This window comes from Thamnophis elegans, chromosome 5 (assembly GCF_009769535.1).
Source record: "Thamnophis elegans isolate rThaEle1 chromosome 5, rThaEle1.pri, whole genome shotgun sequence".
In the NCBI taxonomy this organism is placed as follows: Eukaryota; Metazoa; Chordata; class Lepidosauria; order Squamata; family Colubridae; genus Thamnophis; species Thamnophis elegans.
Window position 1 is genome coordinate 32,583,055 of NC_045545.1, and position 25,227 is coordinate 32,608,281.

The 25,227-nt window shown below is 36.9% G+C and overlaps 1 protein-coding gene across 1 annotated transcript in view; it reads left to right on the plus strand.

Moving 5' to 3' along the window:
* Positions 1-14,468: 14,468 nt before the first annotated feature.
* GLIS1 (GLIS family zinc finger 1) overlaps positions 14,469-25,227 on the plus strand; it is a 300,120-nt gene continuing 289,361 nt past the window's right edge. Inside the window, 3 exon segments of the mRNA XM_032217837.1 lie at positions 14,469-14,498; positions 14,650-14,740; positions 14,743-14,943. Of these exon segments, the coding sequence (XP_032073728.1) occupies positions 14,469-14,498; positions 14,650-14,740; positions 14,743-14,943 (322 nt within the window).

Below are 25,227 nucleotides of genomic sequence, written 5' to 3' on the forward strand. Positions count from 1 at the left end.
CTCAAGCTGTGGGTCGCAACCTCTTTGGGGGTCGAACGACCCTTTCACAGGGGTTGCCTAAGACCATCCACCTCCACCGGCGTCATCCATGTTCAGGAGCGCGTCCTGAAGAGGCAGGTGCATGAAGAGCACTGGATGGCGAAGCAACCTTGGCTCTGACGGACGTCTGAAGTGAGCGCGGTCAGCAGTGCTGCTTCAGCCCAGTCGCCTGCACAGGGGATCGAAGACGCCCAGAGAGCAGGAGACCGGCGGGGCAGTTGGGCCACCCGCTTCAGCCAGCAGGACGGGCTCTCGTCCAGGCCGGCACATGCCGGGATTCAAGCCGCCTTGGGCCTGGATGCTGCCTTTACCGCCCCCGCCGCTGGTCCTGTCCTGCGGGCTAAACTGAGCTCGGAGGCTTTTTGGCCCCCAGGAAGGGCTGGCAGGAGAGATCGGAGGGGAGGACAGGCCCTGCCCACCCATTCCTTCCGTCCCAAGGAATTCCACTCGGGACGTAAGCACAGTTCTATGTATCTTAAGCCCCTGTTTAAAATCTCATTTAAAGGGCAACTTCTTAATCTCTGTTAAATCGATTGCTCACACGAATTAACCGCTATGCGCTCCCACTCCTGGTTGTAACGATTCTTGAGAAAGAAAGAAAGAAAGAAAGAGAGAGAGAGAGAGAGAGGGAGGGAGGGAGGGAGGGTTGGAGGGGTGAGGAATGGAAAGAAAGAGAGAAGGAAAGGGAAGAATGGAAAGAAAGAAAAAGAAAGGCATGGAAAGAAAAAAGGGAGGGGGGAATGGAAAGAAAGAAGAAAAGGGAGGGAGGAATGGAAAGAAAAAGAAAAAAATGGTGGGTGGATGGGGGGAACGGAATGTAAAAAAAGTAAACTTAATAAAGTGAAACTCACGTAAACCACGAACTGCTCCTGGAGGCAGGCAGGGAGGTCGTTTTATCCTGGAAAATCCCAGCCTGGCTGATCTCCCAAACCAAGATTGGCAGATTAATCACTATGCTTTAATTATGTTCAATTTGTAATAATGAAAATACATCCTGCATATCTGATATTTACACTTATGATTCATAACAGTAGCAAAATTACAGTTATGAAGTAGCAAATAAAATAATTTTATGGTTGGGGGTCACCACAACATGAGGAACTGTATTAAAGGGTTGCGGCATTGGGAAGGTTGAGAACCACTGGTTTATGCCATTGGCTAGAGACCGATTACCGCAGATGAGGTTTTTACATGCTCTTCAATCAAAGACCCTTCTGAAAAGAAGGGAATGCAACTCACAGAATTCCTCAAAACATGGGGATCATTGATTGTTGTGGCCCAGCAGGAGCCGTTGGAGCTGCCACCAGACTCTGACATCGAGGGGCCCTATGAGTCGGCTCTGGAGGATGTGGAGGACCCTGAACAGGGTTCCAACTCCGAATGGGCGCAGAGAGGCTGGTTGGCCACCAGGAGGCACCTGAGCCTTGGACCAGTGGGGAGGAGACAAGAGAGAGTGAGCCGGATGCCAGTAGTGAGTTGTTCCTGGATGCACAGCATCGAAGAACTAATAGGCGTCAGGAACAGTTCCACAGTTACAGGAGGTAATTGCATTCAGCTGGTGGTCATTAGGCTCCTCTCCAGACTATCAAAATACTCCTTGTGCACACGCCCCTCTTTGCAGAAGTCAACGCAGGATTGAATGTCAGAGGACATTACCGTGAGCTTGGCAGGCTGGATTGCTGCCAAGCCTTATCTGTGTTTATGCTGCCCAAGCCTGTCTGTGCCAGTTTGCTGCCAAGGACCTGTCTGTCTGTTAATTAAATGCCATAACTTATCTTTGGCTCGGAGTGTGTGTTGGTGTGGGACGAGGGGGGTCAGAACAATTGACTGTTGATTGAAGACTCTAAAATCGTACAACTAATGATTTTTATGGTGGAATCAGAATAGAGAAGACCTCTGTGAGTTAGATTTCTGGACTTTATAGACTGGCACAGTCTGCCATGTTCTTTTAGGTTTTCTTGTGCTTCTATCAGAATCAACTGTCTAAAACATATTGTACCCAAAAGAACAATCTGATGTCTAATTCTATTCTATACTTGTTATGCCTTATTGAAAACTTAGGAACTTTTTTCACGGGGTTGCTTAAATAACATCTCTGGGAATTTGGCTTTTCTTTGTCCTCAATAATATGCATCCGTCTAACTAGCACATCACAATGAGTTATAATGTTACCATCAATTTCAACAATGAGTGCCATATGGTTTTTGCTGTTCCCTTAATCTTTGCTTTAGTTCTATTCAAGACGCTGGAAAATTTTCTAAAACAATGTAATCAAGTACTGTACAGAGGAGCCTCTGTCCCATTGCCCCTTTTACCTATCCTTTCTCCATTAAGTGGGATGATCTGGCCCACCCTTTCAGTGGTCTTTCAGTGGTCTTTCAGTGGTTTCAGTTAATGATTGAATGCAAGCAATCTGAAATGGGCCTTAAGAATTTCCTGAGGATTTTCTGTTTTGTTAGATTTGCAAATATTTTGGAGAACCTTTCTAATTAAGTGCTTTCATAGTTTTCTCATGATTTTTTTTCAACAGAATTAGATATGTTTTTATTTCATTCAAAGCAGAATGTGAGCCTCTAAACTTGTTGAAATGTTTGCTTCTAAGTTGCAGTATTATATATCTGAAAAACTCTGGGCTTGGAAACAATCATCATTATTAGAAGTGTTAATCTAGGTCAAATAGGAGAGCATAGGTATCCAGCTCCAAAATACGAAAAAGTTAAGACGTTCCTATTCCTACATACAATAGTTCTCGTCATAATATGTTCATATTTAATATTTTTGGGAATAGATTAGAAGAACAAATTCTACAATTCCCTATTTACCAAGGGCGAGCGGGTTGATCAATAATAATTTACCAAAAGTTTCAAATTCAGTTTGAAGATAGTATTGGAGCACGGAATGTTTATTGGCTTCTAATTTCAAAAGACAGTACCTAAACTTACTTTATGTTAAGTATGACATTTCTCTTAAATCCATACAGTAACTTTTCCACCAATTTTATTTTTTAGCTATTCAATAATTTGCTTAATTTGGGGGAGGGGGGAAACACATTTAACTTTTCCAGAACTTGTATAATAATTTATTTCAGTTTCAGTCTTGCAAATTCTAAAAACGAGTGATTTTCCTTGTTTAAAAACTGAATTTGAATCTGTCTATTGATCATTTCTTACAATGATCCCACAAAGCACTTAAATTCTAAATGTCAATCTTTGCATTTGGTTGAATTCAATAACATTTGATCACAGATTGATGATCCATAGGAACCTGGGCCAGTTGATTTAATTTTTCCTCTCACTATAATATTTAACATGTAGAACATAAATACAGTTTTTGCTTTATTTGAAATTCTGATCTATAAAAAGCTAATCTGGAATTGTGCAGATTTTGTTTTTGCTCATTCTAAAAACCTATTGGTAGCATTATATTCAGCATTTGTTTCTCTATAGCAGAATGATGAGTGTACAGGATCACTAAGAACATACTGCCATCTCAGAATAGAAGTAATTTTTGAGGTTAAAATCTGAAATGGGCCTTAACATGGGCCTTTTCATTTTGTTAGTTTTGGAAATCTTTTTGCTGGAGATTTGGAGAAGCTTATAAGACCCAATTATCTAAATAACTTGTTTTGAAAACATGTTAGACAAAAGGTTAGACTCTTAAAGGTTTTTACTAAAAGAATTTGTGCTAGGATTATTGTGGAAAATACTTCAAGTAGTATTGTCTTCTTAAGCTAGGAGTAATTCCTTTGCCACTGCTTTCTTTTGCTCATATAGAAATAATAAATGTGGTTAAATATATTCCACTTAAAGGCAAATCCTTTGTGAATAAATTAAAGTATTTCCCCATATTATTTCTCCAACCTGTTGATTTTTGTGTGTTGATTCGACTAAGGAAAACTGGCTGTTCAAGAGAACAGAAAAAGCTGACCATTGTAACAGTGGTGTAAACTCAGCAATAAAAAGACCATCCAGAGTTAGATAACACAATGGTTATTGTTTTCCAAAATCATCAGAATAGTATAGTGCTCTTTATGACTGGCAGGAAAAAACAGTTTCCAGAAGGCATTACATCCTAAAAGTAAATTAGCTACTTCACATTATTTCCACCCTTTCTTTGATATTCATTCATTCATTCATTCATTCATTCATTCATTCATTCATTATCCATCCCAAATATGAAGAGTTGGATGTCATATTTGTAGAAACAGAGATAATTAGAGCAGAAAATTTAATGTAGGTTGCCTTATATATGGTATATACTTAAAAGAAAAGATTTCTTAACTTTTCCTCCCTAAGTTTTCTTGCTTAATTTTTGAGTTTTCTGTTTATATGAAAGTTAAGCAGTGAAATGAACATGTCCCATCCACATAAAGGAATCCTGAACAACTAATCAATTTTCAGAATATCTGTTGATAGAAAACTTAGTGTGAACTTTTATTGTATTCATTTGAAAAAAAATTATTTAATAAGGAGGTACTTATTTACCAGGGAAGTATGTGCTATTCCTCACATAATAATTGTGTTTTCTTACATTTTAGCTGCTTAATGAAACATACTGCTTTATGAACAGATTTTTAAGACAGAACAGAAATGTCACAAAGTTCCTGCATTAAATCCATAATGATGTTTTATTTATTTTATTCTTATTAATATTTTTGAGATTACCGAAGCTAGAAATAAGTGGTTGCATCTGTGTTTGCTTTTTGGCACATCTTTTAAAAGTTGATCCAAGATTTTCTCTGCACTCTTGTATAAGAAATTCCACAATCAGATTGATTGACCAAAACATTTCTAGACTACTTTTCATTAAACAAGATCCTGAGACAGTTTATGATTAAAAATGATTCACAAATGATCAAATTAACTTAAAATTCATGAAACTGTTGAGAGAACTCAAATCTTAAACCACTGCAGAGGAACGATGTTGAGTCATTCTATGTGAAAGGTATTTGTCAGCAGTTTTCAGTTAAGTAAATTAAGAGATCAGATAAACATACTATTCATTTTGCTCTGGAGAAAAAATACAACACACTCACAATACAATTCTTCTAAGTACAACTTTCTTTTACCAGAAGAGGTCACTGTTCTACACTTTGTGTAAGTGTGCCAGTGTATTCCTGCCCTTAATGGCAGATATACTTTCTGTTGATAGTCCAGGCAGCACTTTTATAATCCCGGGCAATCAAGATGTTTGGTTATAACTTTCATTATCCCATCCAACCTAGTCATAATTCAACATAACTAGGGGGAAAAAATGATGGAAGGCTAATCTAGGCCTTAGCTTCTGAGTTGAAAACCATGAAACTCCAGACATAAATGATAGGAAAACTTTCCTTTCTCCAACAACTTATAAAATTCTGTAAGTTAAGGGGGGGAACCAACATTTTAAAAGTTGAATGTCAACCAGTATTAGGTTTCTTGGAATTACTATGTTTTTGTTTGCTTAGAAAGAGCTACTCCGTGGATATATCTTCTGCAAAATGTGAACTTGTTCTTACATCCTTTAGTTATCCAAATTTTTACAACCCAGATATGGTAATTTCAGCCAGACACAGAAAAAAATAACTTGCATGGGCTGAGAAAAAAAACCGAGATGGTGAGGCATAAATTAGGGAAAAGTTAAAATTAGCTAGCATATGTAAAACCTACAAACAGGGAGCATGACATAATTCTGGATAAGACAAAAAAAAAACAGATTACATTTAACCTGTGGCTCAAAAATTATCCACCCCTAGACTATTTATCTTGAATGATTTGTTCAATGTTTAGACTCTGAGGTATTATATTTATCTAAACCATAATTTGTTTTCAGATAGAGTAACCATTTTGGAGAGAATATAAAAGATTAACTTGTATAGAGTAGTCCTTTAAAATATGTGATTGTAAAGAAGTTTCAGTCTGCAGCACAGGCATCTATCTGCAGGGGAGGTGAAAAAAAAAAGTCAAGATGGTGGCTGCACAATTCAACCACAATTAAAGCTGCACCTCTTTAAAGCCCAGATGTTCCCCTTAGAATGATACAATAATAACACTCTCCATCTGATTTCTTGTATACGGATGGCCTTCAAGTTCATTCTACTTCCTCAGTAGCATTGTTTGAGAATTCTACTTTGGACTAAGACATTATTTGAGCAAAGTGTGCCTTCAAGTCAGGGTTGACTCCTGCCTAAACTAAGTCCTGCAGTTTTCTTGGCAAGATTTGGAAGTGGTTTGCCATTGCTTGCTTCTCAGGGCTGAGCAAGAGTGACAGGCGGAAGGTCACCCAACTGGCTGTGTGCCTGAGGTTGGACTAGAAGTCAGAATCACCCAGTATCTAATCCGGTGCCTTAACCACTATATCAAAGTGGCTCAGTACGCCAAACTAGCTCAGGATCAAAGCATTATCAGAAAATAACAATTAGATAATTTGCAAAAACCTAAACTATTGTCAGATGGCAGCAAAAATACACAGAATATCCAGTGTTACCAGCATTCAGAGTTGTTGTTGTTTTGTGTGTGTGTGCAACATAGTGTTTATAGTAGGCTCATCAGAGGAAGATGGTATTTTAATATCTTGTATCCACATATATGACAGACTGGATTCATATAACTCTAATATTGCTTGCTTGCTTGTGGATCACTCTAATGTGTAAACCCAACAAATAGGTTATGTTAGTGGCTGCTTGATAAGTTTAATTTGAAATAAAAGATAAAAACCTGGATTTTGCATAACACTTGGATGAATTCAGTTTGAAATCCATTTTTCTTTAACAACCTCTTATTATAGTCATAACTATTTAAAAGCAGAGGGATTTTAAAAGCAATAGCTATCTGAAATTTTTGCTGTGTATTTAGTCAACTGGTTTATGGTACACAAACACCAACTGCTGAAAAAACTGTGCTCCTATCTAGTAGCTTATCTAGCCTTCCCAGAGATTCTTGTACAATTTGTGCACACATCAAAGCACTACACTGTATTTTCACTATAAATTTTTGGAAAACTGCAATTGCAGGGCTGGGCAGATGGAAACAACTGCTTCTGTAAAGCTCTGTAGTAGGAAAAAAGCAGCCGATTATTAATTATTTGATTTTCTATTATTGCACTTTTATTATAAGCAAAGGAGGCAGGGTTCCATGGGATTTTCTGCTGAAATAGTTTGGCAGATGTTTGGTACAATGTACTCTGGCTACAGAAGAGGGACACGGCTTCCTGCCTTCTTCAAGCAGTGAAATAACTTGGTTGAGATTTGCTTGGACTCCGATAGGTACCTTTTCTGTATTTTCTGCTAGACAGTTGTGTCATTGTTCGGATGCTTCGAGTTACACTGAGATAAGATGGGTAGCCTATAAATTTTATAAATAAATAAATTCTTCAAAAATAATTACTAGCACATAAATAATGTTCCTGTTGAGAGAAAATTGTGTATTTACAGTTGAATGATGGAGAATGCACCTCAAGTGTTGTTGTAATCTGGACTTGGAAGATGTCATGTGTGTTAACTTTTTAACATTCCTGGAAAGAAACCCAAATGTTAAGTTTTTTTTTAAATTTAAACTTGTTTTAAACATGATAGTGAAATCTTAGTGCTGACGGGTAATACATGAAGTTGATGTTGTTGACAAACTAAGAACAATTGTTTGCTTTTCCTGAATGTGTGTCAGTACATTACATGCACCTCCAAGTTGGTGGGATGAAGGCAACAGAGTGCTGTTTTGTAAGGTAGTTTCTAGACAGGAAATACTAGGTTCCATAGAGAATGTTTGGATAAAATTGGGCACTGTTGCAATCGTACTATATTGGACAAGATGTACCAAAACTGATCAGTAGTACATAGCATGGAATCAGGAGTGAAATGCTACCAGTCCAGACCAGTTCATCGAACCGGTAGCAAAGATGCCAGCTGTTCGCCTGAACCGGTAGTAAAAAAAATGCAACCATTTCGAACGAACCAGTTTTTCCGATGGTAAGTGGATTTCACCCCTGCATGGAACACCAGCATAGCTAAGTCTGGTGATACAGTTAACATGTGCACAAATGTTGGTCATGTGAACATGGGGATACTGCAATGGCTGTGAAAACTGGTCATAAGTCATTTTTTTCAGTGTTGTGACTTTGAATGGTTACTAAATGAATGATTGTAACAAGGGCTACTTGTGTTTATTACTACAACACATTATGCAAAAGCCTTTACCGTTTAATGCCATAAACTGGTTGGGGAAATCTATGGGTCCTCTGGGGATAGCCGTGGCACATGGATGATTGCTACATAGAATGTAAGAGGAATAAAATGGCAAAGTGAATGAGAAAGTACCTTTTAGAAAGCAGATAAGAATAGAGAAGGGTATAATGAAAGAATTACTACAAAAATTAGGATGAAAGAAAAGTATTAATATGGTCACAGGGAAAAAAAGGTAACCTAAGGACAAATGTAATTCATAGGTGCTATGAAAATATTGAAAAATTAAAGTGCCCAGGTATAAATAGCATAACTGGAGAAATGGAGGAGGTTTGCTTGTGCAGTGACTGTTTAATGTGCATTTGAAAATAGCTGCTTTACTTGACAATTGGAAAAAAATTAAGAACAAATAAAAAATAGCAAGAATGAATGCAAAAAATTACATGGAAAATAATTGGATAAGCAGGGAAGATGTTTGGAGGATTTCAATTAAAGGATATAAAAGTGACATTAAGTAAAATATGGAAAATACGGGCTTTATCGCAGTGACGATGAAAACCAGAGTTTTGCTTTTTCAAGAGCAGCAGACCAATTATATCTATGATGGAAAACTAACGTAATTTTGCTGAATGAAAAAGAGTACAATAAAGCACATAGGCATGAAGTACAACATATTTTGCATGAATATGAAGCTGGAAGTTGATCAATAATGTATAAGGTATAAGTAATACTACAAGGAATAAGGCTTCCAAAAGGGCAAGTAGAACAATTAGCAATGATTCAATATTGAGGAGGGGGTGAGACAAGGTAGTGTGATATCCCCTTGGTTATTTAATTTGTTTGTAGAAAAAATGTCTAGGTAATGCTTGAAATGATTCATCTAACAAGAGTTGTCACTAAGAAGACTGCTTATCCATGGAATACTCATCTCTCCCGGGACTAATAATAAATTCACATTGGTCAATATTACACATGGCTTCCCAGAAAAAGCTAATTAACTTTATAAATACCTAATCCCCAAGAAAACACGGAAGCAAAACATTTTGGCTGTAATTTGTTTTGTTTTATTAATTTTCATTATTAACTCATTAATTTCAATTAATTATAAAGAAAGCAAGCTTCTGGTAAGCGTCAGAGTAAAGAATACTAAATCTTTTAAAGCAAAAACAGAATTAAATGCTTTTTGACTGATATATTTCTGAAATATTTTAACATTTTTAGAAGTAGGTTTATTATTATTTTGTCTAAATTGTATATATTGCTCCTTCCAGGTTCTTTATTATTAACTGCATTTATGATATAGTCAATATGTTAACAGACAGAAGGACCTAGTTACCTAGTTACAGAGCTGAGGTGGCGCAGTGGTTAGAGTGCAGTACTGCAGGCCACTTCAGCTGACTGCTATCTGCAGTTCAACGGTTCAAATCTCACCGGCTCAAGGTTGATTCAGCCTTCCATCCTTCCGAGGTGGGTGAAATGAGGACCCAGACTGTGGGGGCAATATGCTGACTCTGTAAACCGCTTAGAGAGGGCTGAAAGCCCTATGAAGCGGTATATAAGTCTAACTGCTATTGCTATTGCTATTGGTTGATTTGAAAAAAAGAAAATAGCTACATAGGATGGGATTTGCTGAGTGTTTTAATGATAGAACACAGACACATGACATATGATGATATTTTTGGGATATTGTTTAAAATATGTTTTATTTGCTTTTTTGTGTGTGAGTTGCTAGAAAAACTATGTTGAGATTGGTGACTATAGAATGATGCTTAAATAAATCAATAAAATGATATCACTCTCCATATACAGTAAGATTCAAATTTTTAATAATTGGCTGTGATGGATAGGACTAATGAGAGCTGGGTAGGACTAACAAAAGTGAATGTTTAATTAGTTTTTGGTATTCTAAGATCTGGAAGATTCCTGATTCCATGATTGATTGATTGACTGATTGATTGATTTATGCTGCCCATTTCACTGATACAGTGTGACTCTAGGCGGTTTACAACATATTACAACGATTTAGGGTTATATGCTGTCCTTGACTTATGACCATTTGTTTAATGATAGTTTAGAGTTATGATGATCCTAAAAAATGTGATTTAGAACCTGCCTTCAAAATTATGACCACAATGCCACCCCCATGGTCAAATGATCAAAACTTGGGTGCATGGCAAACAGCTAGCATTTAGGACAGTTACAACATCTTATGATTATCTGATTGCTGATAAATCTAGGATGTTTTAGTAACCATAAAATGTATAGGATGTTGTATTGACGGAATTGGGATTATCTAATCTTGTGAAAAGAAGGATTAGGGTTGACATGATAGTAGTGTTCCAATATTTGAGGGGCTGCCACAAAGAAGAGGGGATCAACCTATTTTCCAAAGCACCAGAAGGCAAGAAACAATGGATAGAAACTAATCAAGGAGAGAAGCAACATAGAACTAAGGAGAAATTTCCGAACAGGGAGAACACTTAACCAGTGAAACAGTTTGCCTTCAGAAGTTGTGGGTGCTCTTATCTTTGGAGGCTTTTAAGAAGAGACTGGACAGCTGGTTTTCTGAATAGTATAGCATGTCCTGCTTGAGCAGGGGGTTGGACTAGAACACCTCCAAAGCCTCTTCCAACTCTGTTATTCTATTCACAATTTGTGACCTTCCCAGCCGGCTTCCGACAAGCAAAGTCAATGAGAGAAGCTAGATTCACTTAACAACTGTGGTGATTTAATTAATGGTTGTGGTAAAAATGTTAATAAAATTGGGTCCAGTCACAGATAGTCCTTGACTTAAAAACACAATTGGGAAGGGAATTTTGGTCACGAAGCAATGCAGTCATTAAACAAATCATCAAGTCAAGGACTATCTATAATACATTTTCTGGTCTTATTATATGATGCATTTGAAGAACAGTAATACAATTGTAGTTCACTTGGTATATTATTTCTTTAGATTAAAAAAAAATCTGTTTCATGTCTTCAGGGATTGTGCTATTATTTTTGCTTTCGATAGAATGCTAGGAATGATTCGGGAAATAACTGATTGTAATATTATTATAGTTTCTAAAATTGGCACTGTTTTGTATGAAGTAATAAAACTGACAGACTTATTAAAATCTGCAAAATATTGAAGTTGCAGCAATTTGAGGGAGGGAAATATTGTCCAAACCCTTTAACAATTTTGGATGTTTGCTGTTGATTAAACTGTCATTATTCAAGTTAATATTTTTAGAAGCAAGATATATTTGCATGCATTGGCAGGAGTGGGGAATAAGAATTAATACTATATGCTGGATTGATAAATTCTCATACAAGCCATTTTCAATTATTTTTCATGCAATGAATTGTTTATGTGGTGAGTTTTAGTCTCCGTTTTCCCACTTTGAACTTTGATACTGAGAAGAACCTATTTTGCCTTATGTTACCTGCTGTTTTGAAGGGCAAGCTTGTTAGCCGATTGGTTATTTCATTACGTGCAATCCTATTTCATGCAGGTGAACCAGTCTTGCAAAAGCATAACTAGTATGTTACCTAATAAATAGTAAGGCCTTATTCAGAGGAAGTGTTTATGTGCAAGAATAGATGTTCGCTCAATTTAATGAGAAATTTGGGAAATGTAGTCCTGTTATTTCTTCTTATAGGATAAATACAAACCCCAGCCTTTTGAACAGCATAGGTAAAGGTTCCCCTTGCACATATGTGCTAGTCGTTCCCGACTCTAGGGGGCGGTGCTCATCTCCATTTCAAAGCCAAAGAGCCAGCGCTGTCCGAAGAAGTCTCCATGGTCATGTGGTCGGCATATGACTAAGCACGGAATGCTGTTACCTTCCCACCAAAGGTGCTCCCTATTTTTCTACTTGCATTTTACATGCTTTTAAACTGCTAGGAAGTTGGGACATGTAACTAGTGCTCACTGTTAGACGGTGCTATGGATTTGAACTGCCGATCTTTCTGATCAACAAGTTCAGTGTCTTAGACACTGAGCCACCGTGTCCCTTCACTTATATATCAATAGAAGGGAATATTTGTAGCTCAGGATTGAACTGTGGGGTTCTTGATGCTCTCTCTAAGCCTAGTGGTTTCCTTGCAAAAGTTTCATTACCGAACTAGGCAACATCATCAGTGCTCAACATCCATGGAGATTTTCAGTCCTCCAGGACAGTTCATCCCAAAAGTGCTTTTTCAAAAGGCAACCGGACTTTGTTTTTCCTTGAAGACCTTTCGCTTCTCAAGCTCCAAGAAGCTTCCTCAGTTCTGAATGATTGAGGAAGCGCTAGCGCTCAAAGATTAAAAGAAAAAAAACCAACACGCCAATATTGTGCAGCGATGAGAGTGCTGCGGATTGGCTTTTGGTGAAAGCCTTCCTAAGAGAATTGGTGAGGCGGGTCAAGAGCGCAGGGGCAAAAGTGTCGAGTGGCCGGGCCACGTGCCGACGGGCGCCACACTTTGCACGCGTGCCTGTCCCTTTTGCACGCTCACTCTCCGGCTCGCACCGAGGAGGCGGGTCCCTCGGCGGCTCCTCTCGCCGCCCAATCTGGCTCAGGGGCCGGGTTTTGCTCAGCCACCGGCTCTTCGGAAGGGCAATCACCAGGTTGCTTTAACCCGGAGTTTGGCGGCGCGGGAGAAGCACCGGGCGACGGGCGAGTTGAGGTTAAGCGAGGGGCCGGCCGGCTCGCGCCACAGATTGAACTCGGGAGCGCTCGCGCGAAGTGATACTATGTGCCAGCGTCGTTGCCTTGGGTAATGTGTGTGTGTGTTTGTGTGCGTGTAGACCCGGGCAAGAGCAACCCTGTAGTAGTTCTCTTGAGTGAGAGGTGGACTCGCTTTCTCACCTGCAGGGCACGGGTGTGTTTGGGCGGCTTTCCCAATTTCTTGGTGTTGCAACTGATTAGATGAGAGAAATCCCAGTTCCGCTATTCTCCTAAGGGGAAAGTATCCTACCCGGCTGGATTGGAGGAGCTGGGTTTTAAATATTGGCGGAACATCTGTTTTGTGATACCCGGCTAGCTACTACGTTATTAGGCCAGCCTGGTTCCTGAATGATAAAAAGCTTTCGGTTTCTGTTAGAAGGCTTCGTTTAATCGACTTAAGACAGTGAAGATAAAAGACGAAGATGTAGGCAGTTCTGCTATTCGGGAAGGGTGAAGCCATCTTTCTCTTCGCTAATCGTCTTGCACCAACAGTGGGGATTTTATATTGCTTACATCCTTTTGTTGCAATTTAGCCTGATTAGTGAATGTTGAGGAAGGAACCGGCAGGATCGAAGCATCCAAATCCTACACCCGCTCTTTTTTTTTCCTGAAAGGAGAAAAAAGTTAGATTGTCCTGTTAAAAAAAAAGAAAGAAAACCCACAGAATCTCTTTAAACTTTCTTCTGGCTGCAAACATCCAACTGCAATTATTTTCTTTGGAAAACCCCAGGTTTTGGGTTGGTAGTATTGTTCTCTATAAACAGACTTTTAATTTAGATTATATTGGGCATTGGTTGAATAGTGGTAGAAAGCTATAGCTGGTCAAGACACCGACTGATTCATCCGTTTGGAGTTTTAAATTTAGGGGAAATTCTTTTTTTTTGGTGCATCTGATTAGAAAGCTCTTGTCGTAAATCATCAGGAAATGGAAGGAAGCTGTTAGGTTGCTGAATTATGCTGGATGGTGGTGTTAAATCCTGCCACTTAATAATGTAAGTTATAACTCATGGCATACTTGTTTAGCTACTTTGTGTTTAAAATCGTGCCTTTCCTAGTAATTGCAATTAACTACTGAAGACACAGCTTGAACCAATAAATAATCTCTTCATTTTCTGCATCTAAGGAAGAGAAATCATAACATGCTGGAATAGAGGGATGGTTACATAGTTCAATGAATCTCTTGCTAAGTTTGTACTTTACATAATGAATAGCAAGTTACATTAACAAAATAAACAGAATATTCTTCTAATGCAACTTTTCTTTAGAGTTGTTTGGGTTATTACACCAGTTAATGAATAGAGTTAAATCCAGGATCACAAGGCAAACCATCTGGGTTTGACCAGAGAAGCTGATGCTACAATATAGTAATTTGACTTAAAAATTTTATAGGACAGCTTGTTTGAATTGCAGTGGAACTAGTGCAACTGCTCTGTTTGAAGTCTATAAGGGTACAAAAATGTGTTACTTTCCAGTTTTCTGATGTTAATAATTTTGCAGCAAGTAGTTTAAAATTAAAACCAATCAACCAATTTATCTTCTAGCTTAAAAACCCATTTCTTTGTGGTCACCTTTCTCTTGCAGCAATGAGTGGCAAGTTTAAAAGTATGAGTTCAGTCAGTAAAAGGCTGCTTCTAATTTATTTCCCATTTATTGACAGATTTCATTGCTCTGTATTTTGCTGTTTTGTGCACTCCTCAATATAAGAGATTTGGAAGGGTCCGTCTTGAAGAGGCATGTTACACACTATGCATGATGAGGTAGTAGAAATCCAACAGTAGCACAGCATTCTCTGAAGTCCATGACAAATGTCACGTTATTCCTATGAAGAAGCTACTCCAAGTCAACTTTTCCAACAGTGGCATACTTTCTTGAATTCCCAAATGTCTTTTAAAATAACTGTCAGTAACAGCAGCGACAATGCTGAAATTCAGAGGAGCCCACCTGAACTCACAGGTTTCTTTCCAAAACGATCTAGCATCTTTGAGAGATTTCCTGTTCTCCAAAGAACACAGGAGACAAGATGTCCTAAAATTGCTAGAGAAGATTTCCAGCAGAAAGGTGAGGTTTTTTTAAAAACGTTCATCAGAAAATATTTCCTGTAAGATACATATTTTCTTCCCTTGTTTGTCAGATTAATATTTGTTAACAGTATTCATACATTTACCAGTACTTATGCAAATATCCTTTACCTTCTTTCTTGAAGAACATTTAGAGCAGATTTTCTTTATAGTTCACAAATTTATATCACAATATGTAAATAATTGCAAGTGTAGGGTTTGCAAAATACTATTGTGAAATGAGTATCAGAGAAGGAAACCTCTTTTTCTTTCATTTAATAATAATATGAAACTGTCACTCTTTAATGGAAACTCTGTTGGCAGATCTTTTTAATGTTTTTATATAAATATTATAGTTAATATAACTACATTTCCATTTGGAATGTGGCAGTTCTTTTACAATGCACCATCATTTTATACTGTGTTTATTGTAAAATGATAAACACCTTTATCATAAGTGTTCTTACTCAGAGCTTGTGAGTAGAATGGTATTTATGTAAAAAAGTTAACCTGAATGATGCAGGCAACAAAAATAAGATGAGTATAGATAGTTCAGAATGAGCATTGATAATATTTCTATCTAATCAGCTTGGTCAAAATTAATCTAACATGCTAATTCAGTTATTTTTCTTGATGTCAGAAATAAATTGGTGTGTTCTGGCCTATCATTCCTCCTTAGTTTTGTTAATTCAGCTTTTAATCTCAGCTCCCTCATTGTTTCACAATCTAGAAACATAAATCAAGATTCTCTAGATAGTTAAGAAGTACCCCACCTCAGCTATAATACTAAACAAACCTAGGTTTGAGGTTACATGACTTTCCTAGTTGTTCCCTCTAGCAGAAAAAAAAACAATGGTCAAGCAACATACACAATCTTTGTAAAACAGAAATAATCTGCATTTATGCACATGGACACTAAGAAAGTTCAATCAATTTTTGGCACATTAGGTATCTTGAGATCTACTTCCTTCAATACATTTTAAATTATTGCTTGATTTCCCCCCTCTCTGGTTTGTGTTCAAAACACTGGCCTGGAAGCTATGATTTTGCTCTGTGCCTTTATTATTAACCCACTCCTGTCTCCTTTAATCTCAGAATTCTCAAAAATAACCAGCATTATAAATATTGTGAATAATGCATTATTTTCAGCAAAACACATTTTTAAATGCCCTTGAAATCCTTTAAGAAAAAAAGCAAGAACATTTGAGACATCAGCTTTATCTTTTGTAATATTTGTAACAACTTTAGATAGATCATATTTATAAGACCAAAATCTATGTAATTTAACCTCAACACAGGCCCACGGAAATGGAGAACCATAAGAGCAATATCCATCTCCTGTTATTGTTCTGGAGTAGTTACCATATTTTTCAGAGTATAATATGCACATTTTCCCACTAAAACAGGGTGAAAATTTGGATGCTCTTATATACTGAATGTAGCCTCGCCCACACTTTGGCGTCTGCTTCACAGCAATTTGCCTCCTTGCAGCAAACAGCGAACAGCCTGTTTCAGTTTCAGCATAGCCTGATTAGCACAAGCAGCTGATTGGTGGTTGGATTGGCCTCCCAAGGATCAGCTGTTTCAGGCTGCAGGAATTGCCATTATCTATGGCCGCCTCTGCACGCCCCATTTTCAGCCTCCACATCCCATTTTTGGTTTCCGCGCACCCCATTTTCCGCCCATTCTAATCCCTGCCACCCGGAATGGGTGGAAAACAGGGTGTGCGGGGGTTGAAAATGGGCTGTGCGGCTTAAAATGGGATGTGGAAGCCAAAAATGGGTGTGCAGAGGCAACAATAGGCTATGGCAATCCTTGGGAGGCCCGACAATCAACTGCTTGTGTTAATCAGGCTGTACTGTAACTGAAATGGACTGTTTGCTGTTTGCTGCAAGAGGCAAATTGCTAGGAGGCTGAGGGAGAGGCAGATTTTTTTTCTTGTTTTCCTCCCCAAAAGCTAGGTGCGTCTTATACTTCGGAGTGTCTGATACTCTGAAAAATATGGTAATTCTTTGTTTCTGTGACAGCAGATTGCCATCCTGATTGTATGTTTCTCTAGGCTTCTTTAAAAACAATCAGAACTATTCCGCCTGTCTGAATTTGCACTGATGATACAGTAATGATACATTGGATAATGAAAAGTCTGCTAGAAAACAACCAAGTGTCAGAGAGCACCAGGGACTCCCTCATATCAGAGTTTACAGTAAATTAAATAGTTCAATTCTTTTCCACTTCTCTGAGCTCCTCATTATTCCACTAGATAATGCTCTGCAAGTTTATTAATGGGGCAGTGGGAAATAATGCTTTACCCATTCTTTTTTTTTAATCCATTTATTTTTTTCTCTCTCACTTAATCTTTCCATGTCTTTCTTCTTTCTTTTAGTTGCTTCTCTTAATGAAAAAGTCCCGAATGTCATAATTGTTCTAATGGTATAGTTGCTAAGTTGCTAAGCTGCTGAATTCCAAATTGGGAGGGGGAAAAAAAGGAAGGAAAAGTCTTCAATGTGTTTTCTATAGAGCCTTGGATCATATATTTTATCTGCTAAAAAGAAGGCTAACATAAAAATAGTTCAGTAGAAGATAATATCTAGCAACTAAAAATAAAAGATATTTCTGAAGGGATGCAGCAGTAACATATGTTCTCAAAAATCTTCATAGGGCAATCCTATTTTTTAAAATAAATTCCTTGGCAATATTCTTGATGGTGAATTACTAGTCCAAAAGATGTGGGAAATTTAAAGAATGTTGTGTAGACTATTTAGCTGGTTGCTGAAATGCACTTTGGTCCTTTATACTACTTAGTGCATTTGCATTGAGTTGAATGTGACTGTGGTGATATATTTTAATGTCTTGGATGAGGAAACTTTTATTTCTTTTTCTGGGTAGCAGGTGATCATTTAATTTCTATTATGATTTCCCTTTTAATTTAAAATTACACCTATTTATTTCCTTTTTTATTAAAAAGTAAATTCATCAGCTTCTTAGTTGCCAGTTTTCTCTCTGGCCTTTTTGCCTAAGGTCATATCTTGGAGGGAGTTAAGGAATGAATTAGAGTCATTAATTGTTTGATGTAATTAAGAAGAAAAGGGTTATTTCTTTAAAACTGGGGATAGGTGCCCTGGCAGCCCCCTTTTTCTGCTTTGGAATGCTCATACTGAGGAAGACTTCAATTACATTTAGCTATCCCATCATTAAAATAGTTTTTTAAAAGATTTATATGGCCACCCATCTTAAAACACAGCTTTGAACAGCCATACATGTATTGGGTTGTTGTTGTTTTCTTGCTTATCCCACCATGGATTTGGTATGGATACAGTTTGATACAATTTGATGCACCTCACCAACCATTCACAAACTAATTCTCTCTCAGGGGTGGTACTAGGCCAGCAGAGATTGGACAGTTTAGGCTCATGCAATCACACACCCTCTCCTCTGGTTTCAGGATATGTTTGTGGGCTTTTCTGCTTGGGCAACGGGAAATACAAATTATTTTAGATTGAATACTCTCCTAGTCCAGTCAAGTCTCTGAGCCGATCCCAGGTTTGATGACCTGGATCAGTCTGAAAAGCACCTGACCAATGATGGTGGTAGTGGCAGCAGTGGATGGGAGTGGTACAATGAAGAAGGAGAGACCGAGCTGATATCAATAACCAGTTGGGTTGCATTTGGAGTCAGGACCTGACCGTCTTTTGTGGTAATGAGCTCTTTAGCTTAATTATGCACTGTGTGAAGAAATATTTTCTTTTGCTTATTTAAATCTTTTCTAAACCAGTTTCTTTCACTAGCCATTGATTGTTGTGTTTGGAAAATTCCCCCTCCCCCATTTCTCCATGACATGCATGATTGATAATGTTTCCTTATATGTCTTTTTATATTCTAAACATTCTCAGATACATTAGCATTCTCCTAAAGGCAAGTGTTTGATTTCCCTCAATTCGTTTTCACTGCCTTCTCTTACATTTTCTCTAGATCTATTATAACCTTTTTCAAATATGGCCATCAAAACTATGCAGTTTTTTCAAAGTCTGACATACCGTAGGTCTGCTTAAAGGCATTACAGAGTTGACAGTTTTATTTTGAGTTCTTTTCCTAAGGATCCCTCTGACTGAATTGACTTTCTCAAAGCTACTAATTATTCATTATGACCCCAGATCTTTTTTCTAAATAGTTATAATCACTTAGTCCTCTATCAGTATATGTGTGAGGTTAGAAGGGTTTGCCTCACTGTGCATCACTTTACACATACCTGGTCCTGTAACCATTGATGTGCCACATCATTCTATGAGATCAATAGTGATAAGTAGCCTTATTTTTCAAAATTCTTCCTATATCATATAGGAAAAACAATGTAAGTTGTTGTTGGAATCCATACTTGTAAGAATGTCCAGTTTCATCTTTGTAGGCAATTCAGAGACTGCTTGAAGCAGTTCAAAGAAGCGTAGGTGTATAATGCAAACAGTAAGAGTTAGTTGTGGATAGGAGTTACATGCATTACTTAAATAGAGGGTCAGTTTGGTCTACTGGTAAGGCTAGAAAGCATGAAACCATGAATTCAAGTGCTATCTTAACCATGAAAGTGAGCTGGGTGAGCTTGGCCAGTCATTCCCTCTCAGTCCAAATCACCTCATAGAGTTATTGTTGTGGGGAAACTAGGAAAAGGAAGATGTGTTGAATATGTTCACCAACTTGAATTATTTGTAAAAATAATAAAGATGGGATATAGATAAACAGTAGAGCTGCTTGATATTTTTCAGTTGCATAAATTTAAGATTTGCCCTTTGTTATAATTCAATCCTAGTCTAAATTATTGTGCTATCCAGTAAATATCTGTACAATTGATTTATATTGATTTGATTTATTTGACTAATTCTACACATTCCAAGTTCTTTGTGTGTGTTCTGTCTTGGTCTTAATAATACCCTGCAAAACAAAGTAGACCCATATAGTAACTATGAGAACTCTGGCCTGGTGACCAGCTTCAACTCATTATATACTTTATCCAACCTTTTCTTGGTTTGCTTGCAATTTCATTTGGAATTGAGAATACCGTAGTTTTAGTATTTTAACAATGTACTGAACTACGCTGCTTGTATTACCATTTTATTTCATATAGAGATAGAAAGAGACACATAGCTGCGTGTTTATATATCTGTGTGCAACTTAAAATAAATATTAAATAAATCAATGTAAAGCATATGATTTGACATTGTGTGCAGATTTTTTAAAATCTAAATTGTGAAGGAATGGTCAGCAGTAAGGAATGGGAGAAATCTCTATCAAAATTGCTTCTTTTTCACTTTTCAGAGGAAGAAAGAGCTTATGTTTTTTTAAATCTGAATTTCAAACGTGGAAAATCTTAATTTTGTTTGGGAGTTTATTAGTCAAAATGCCAAAGTCACCTTTGTCGTGTTTCTATTGTGGCTGCATTAAATTAAGTTTAAAAAATGCATAAGATAGAGTGGGTTGCTTGAGGTGAGGTCATGTTTATAGATGAGGTCATGTTTAAATTGGACAAATCCCAAGTCTTGCACTTTCTGCCTTACATTGACTGTTGCTAGGATGGGAGAAGTTACATAGAGAGCTTATTGCTTGCAAAGTGGCTTTGAAATTACACTGTGGATTACAAAACATTAACATCAGGGCTGCAAATATATCTAGAGCTACAGATTGCCCACCCTGATTTAAAAGTGTTTTTAAATATTTGGTTATTTAAAATCATATGATGATAACACTATTGTAGCAATACATGGACAATTCTTCATTGTTTTTCCTTCCAAGCTTCTCCAGAAACATATGGTTTCTGAATGAATTATAGCTATGGATGGATTTTAACAATTCAGTTTGTCTTGAAAGATAGCATGACAGAAGAACTGATTATAGCTTTTATTTTTTACAAGTTATCTTTCTACATAGACACTCGGGGGGATCATTTGGGCAAGTGTCCCATGGTATGATAGTACATTGTGGTAGAATGCTGGAAGAAAGATGCTATATTTGAATGCTTTCTTGAGAATTTGTTATTGCAATAGGAACACTTTGACTTTGAGTTGTGAATAGCAGGAGCCATGGTGGCACAGTGGTTAGAATGCAGTATTATAGGCTAATTCTGCCAATTGCCAGCAGTTTGATTCTTACCGGCTCAAGGTTGACTCAGCCTTCCATCATTCCAAGGTCGGTAAAATGAGCCAGATTGTTTGGGGCAATATGCTAACTCTGTAAATCACTTAGAAAGGGCTATAAATCACTATGAAGCGGTTTATATGTCTTACTGCTATTGCCATGTCTAATAAAGAGCAATCTAAAAAGACATTTGTCAAATGATATTTGCAGAATACTTGTCGGAGAGGAGACAGACAAAGGTAGAGTCACATAATATTAATTAAATTAGAAAAGGGTTTTTATGAAGAATTAATTATTCTTCCTGTACCATAAGTACCAAAATAACCACATTATAATATAAAAAGGAGGAAATGAGACTTTTGGTAGCCAGTATGCAAAGATTTAATTGCAGCTTTATATTATTTGAAAGTAGCTATAACAGAGGGTGTGATAAGCCATAGAAAATATTATATACTGCCACTTTAGAGAATTCAGGATCCTCAAAATTCAATATGAAAAAAAGCAAGTAGTAATGCTGTTCAGAGCATTCTACAGCGACACTTCACTAATAAGTTAATGGGAGTATAGGACTTCTCCCCAGTCATGAAAGTAGCATCTCATCTACAAAGTGTTGGAAGGTTTTTGAAGACCATTTCCAGTTGTCTCCATGCAGGAAATCAGAGAAAAAGCTGTTTTAGAAAACAAATAGCTGCTCACTCATGGTCATATACCTTACAAAATGCCAATTTCAAATGTTTTGCACAATCTTCATAAATAGCAATTAGAACCACATTGGTATATGAACAAATCAACAGTTCGGCAAAATCTAAAAATCTAAAAACAAACCAGAATGGCACAAAAGGGTGGGCATGCACTCATGTTCTCCATAATTTGTCATTAGACAAATTATTCTAAGAAATGCATGGTGGAATAAATGTAAAGAAATCTGAAGTTAAGCCAGATCTTTTAGCAATTAAAAAAAAATCTCTGAACCAAGATGGAAGGGTGAGCACAATAGGTAGTGATGCCATTATTCATGTCAACTAACCCAAATGTTTAAGGACAAAGGCAGATTATTATTCCTGGCCTGTTAAAGAGCGAGTAGAAAATAAATAGATAGATAGATAGATAGATAGATAGATAGATAGATAGATAGATAGATGATAGATGATAGATAGATAGATAGATAGATAGATAGATAGATAAGATAAGATAAGATAAGATAGGATTTGAATATTTTGAAAAATATATACATTTGCATTAAAATCATTAAGGAAAATAACTTTCTGAAATAGTAAATTTTCTCTTTTCATAGCATATATGTAAAAGCTAATTGTATTTAAATTCTGTTCCAATTCTATCTTTATGTTGGATTTGATAACTTTTGCAAAGTAGTTGTCAGGTTTTCTCAAACTTCTCTATACTGTTAAGGCATATTCTGTCTGAATACTTTCTTATTTACACAACACACTTCACTGCTAACCTGGGAAAAGGCTCTCCCCCTTTTTCTGTGGTTTAATTTGTGTTTTATTAAATGATTATTCATCACTGATAATTACTGGGAAATATGCTGCTGTATGAAATACTGTAAACCAATTTATGCCATCTCAGTTTTCATGTGTTTTTTTTTAATTTATGAATTGCAAGAGCTTATTCAAACCATTGCAAAGTAATGAAGCAAAGTCTATCTGGCCAATTGGTGCATTAACATAAATATTGCAAGGCTTGATGTTGCTGGCTGATTTTGATTGGTTTTTCTTCTGCTGTGTTTGAATGGGGCTTTGATGGGTTTATGCAGTTTCTTAACCAAAAAAACCAGCAGTAAAATAAGTCTCAATTATTAATATATTTCAAGAGTTGAGCAAATTATTTTCAGATTCAAGGACATTCTAGGTAGTGACAGATGTCAGGATAGCAGCAAGATGAGAATTGATCCAAAAAGCAAAATAATTTAATTGTGTTTTTTTGCATGTTTACTTTGGGGAAAAATTGCCCTAAAAAAGACATCAGCAAATACTGTAAAACTAACTTTTAATGCACATTTCAATTGCTGTTATTGTAAGCTCTTCAGGGGTTGAATATTTAGTTTATTCTGAAACTTTGCTGCACTACATGAAATGTGACACCTAGGACTTAGCATTTTAATACTTAGACAAAATACGTATAATAGTAGATGATGTATTTGCCTGCCTTACAGATCTGAAGAGGTTAGACATTCAGACTAAGGTACTCAGTATCCAAAGTGTAAATCGATGCTTAAATTTCTAAAAAAAATAATAATCTTTCAGTAATCAAATAATTTTACAAGTGAGTGCATATGCAAGAATAATATATGCTACAAAACTGGAGCCAAGTACTTTCCCGGCAACTGGTGTAAGGCCTGAATTTCATTGCCAATATGTGTCAGTGATTCATTGCTATTCTATGAAGTATTCCACCGAAAAGGTTAAATATTAAAGCCACCAACTTGTGGGTGATAAAAATAACAGCGTTAAATAGTTCATAGAAGTGAAATTGAATAGTATTCATCATCAAGCCACACTCTGTTTTAGATTTCTTTAAATAAAATGCCACCATAAAAATCTTGCTTTTGTTTAAAAACATTCTTGTTTTTGGAGAGTATGACAAGGCTGCCAAATAAGAAATGAAATGATTCTTTAGGTAGATGTGCTCTTAGTACTTAATGCCTAACATAGAACAGGTTTCTTTATAATATATTTAAGTAATAATTCTTAGGAATGTGGGATGCCTAGAGCAAAGCGCTTAAATAAAGTGTTGTTTTAGATATCTAGGAGCAGGTTTATGAAACACTACAGGATAGTTGTCTGGGAAGGCAGAGCCTCACCATTCAGAGCTATGAGCCTAAAAACAGCTCAGGAGAGCAATGTTAAAATGTTAAAAAGCAAAACAGAGCATCCTGATATTTGCCTAAAACACCTAATGCTTTTGGAAAATAGTTTCATGCATGTAGAGGAGAAACTGCACAATTTTTAAATGGTTTTCTTGAGTTTTAGTCTCCTCTGCTGCCCTATTTATTGAGCAGCTGAGTTTAATTTATTCTGACTTGCACACTGAGGGTAGGCATTTGTAAGACCCTGATAAAATTTGCTGTTTCCTGGAATTGTCTTATGTTGGTGAGTAAATCCAAAATAGTAGTGCTTGAAGAAGGCTCCTGATGAACTAGACCACCCAACTACTTTCCCTATTTTTTTTTAGTAAGTCTTGACTCATTCTGACCAAGCAGTTGAATCTGGGTGAATTGTTGAGCTAACGTGAATTGCAATGAAAAAAAAAGCATGAATTGATTTATTGTTTCATGTTGTCTCAGAAGCTTTATCTACTCTAAGGCACCCTATCTCAATTTAATGGCTTCTAAATTATTGGAACTGCAGCCCTCAGAATTCCCATCTTTCATGCTTTTGTCACACTGGCTGGGGATTCTGGGTTTTAGAGTATCAACACATCTGGAAAGTGTCAGGTTAGAAGATTTTGCTATAGGGGATATATTGCATACTAAGGATTGCTAGAGCTGCTTCTATTTTAAATCAAAGGAAGTTTTTTTTTCCAAAGAGAAGAACTTGGCTGTGAAGTTTTTATGGAATGCTCATCCCAGTTGGACTCGAGGAACAGACGCTACAATCTTATATGGATCAATCTTGTTTTGTTCCTCCTGAGTTAAAAATATGGTGATGTTGAAGGTGGGGAGGAATGATACAGTGGAGATTTGTGGTCACCTTTGCCTTCAGATGGTATATTTAGGTTCTTTGTACTATTTCAACAACAGTAGCAAAATGCTAGAAACACTGTTCTAATGAAATCTGCAGTAGGATGGGGGTACACAAAATCTTTTTAAACCTTGACATAATAATATGATATTGATGGTTACACACTCAAGCAGATGTTTAGACTGGATTTGGCATTTTTGTCCAATTATCGAGTCCTTCCAAAGGACCTGGGACAGGCAGATGTTGTTTAATAATATTAATTATATCGTCGCAGAATGTAAGCTGTTCCAAGTAAAGATGCCTTTTGTAATCAACTGATGTTGACTTTATCAATGTCAGTGGTGTTCAAATGGTGCTCCGAATATATTGAAGTTACATCCTAGGCACCTATTACTATTGGTACTATCTTTGCTTTCTTTTGCCTTCTACTTCTATTTTCAAATCTTTACATTTTATGATTT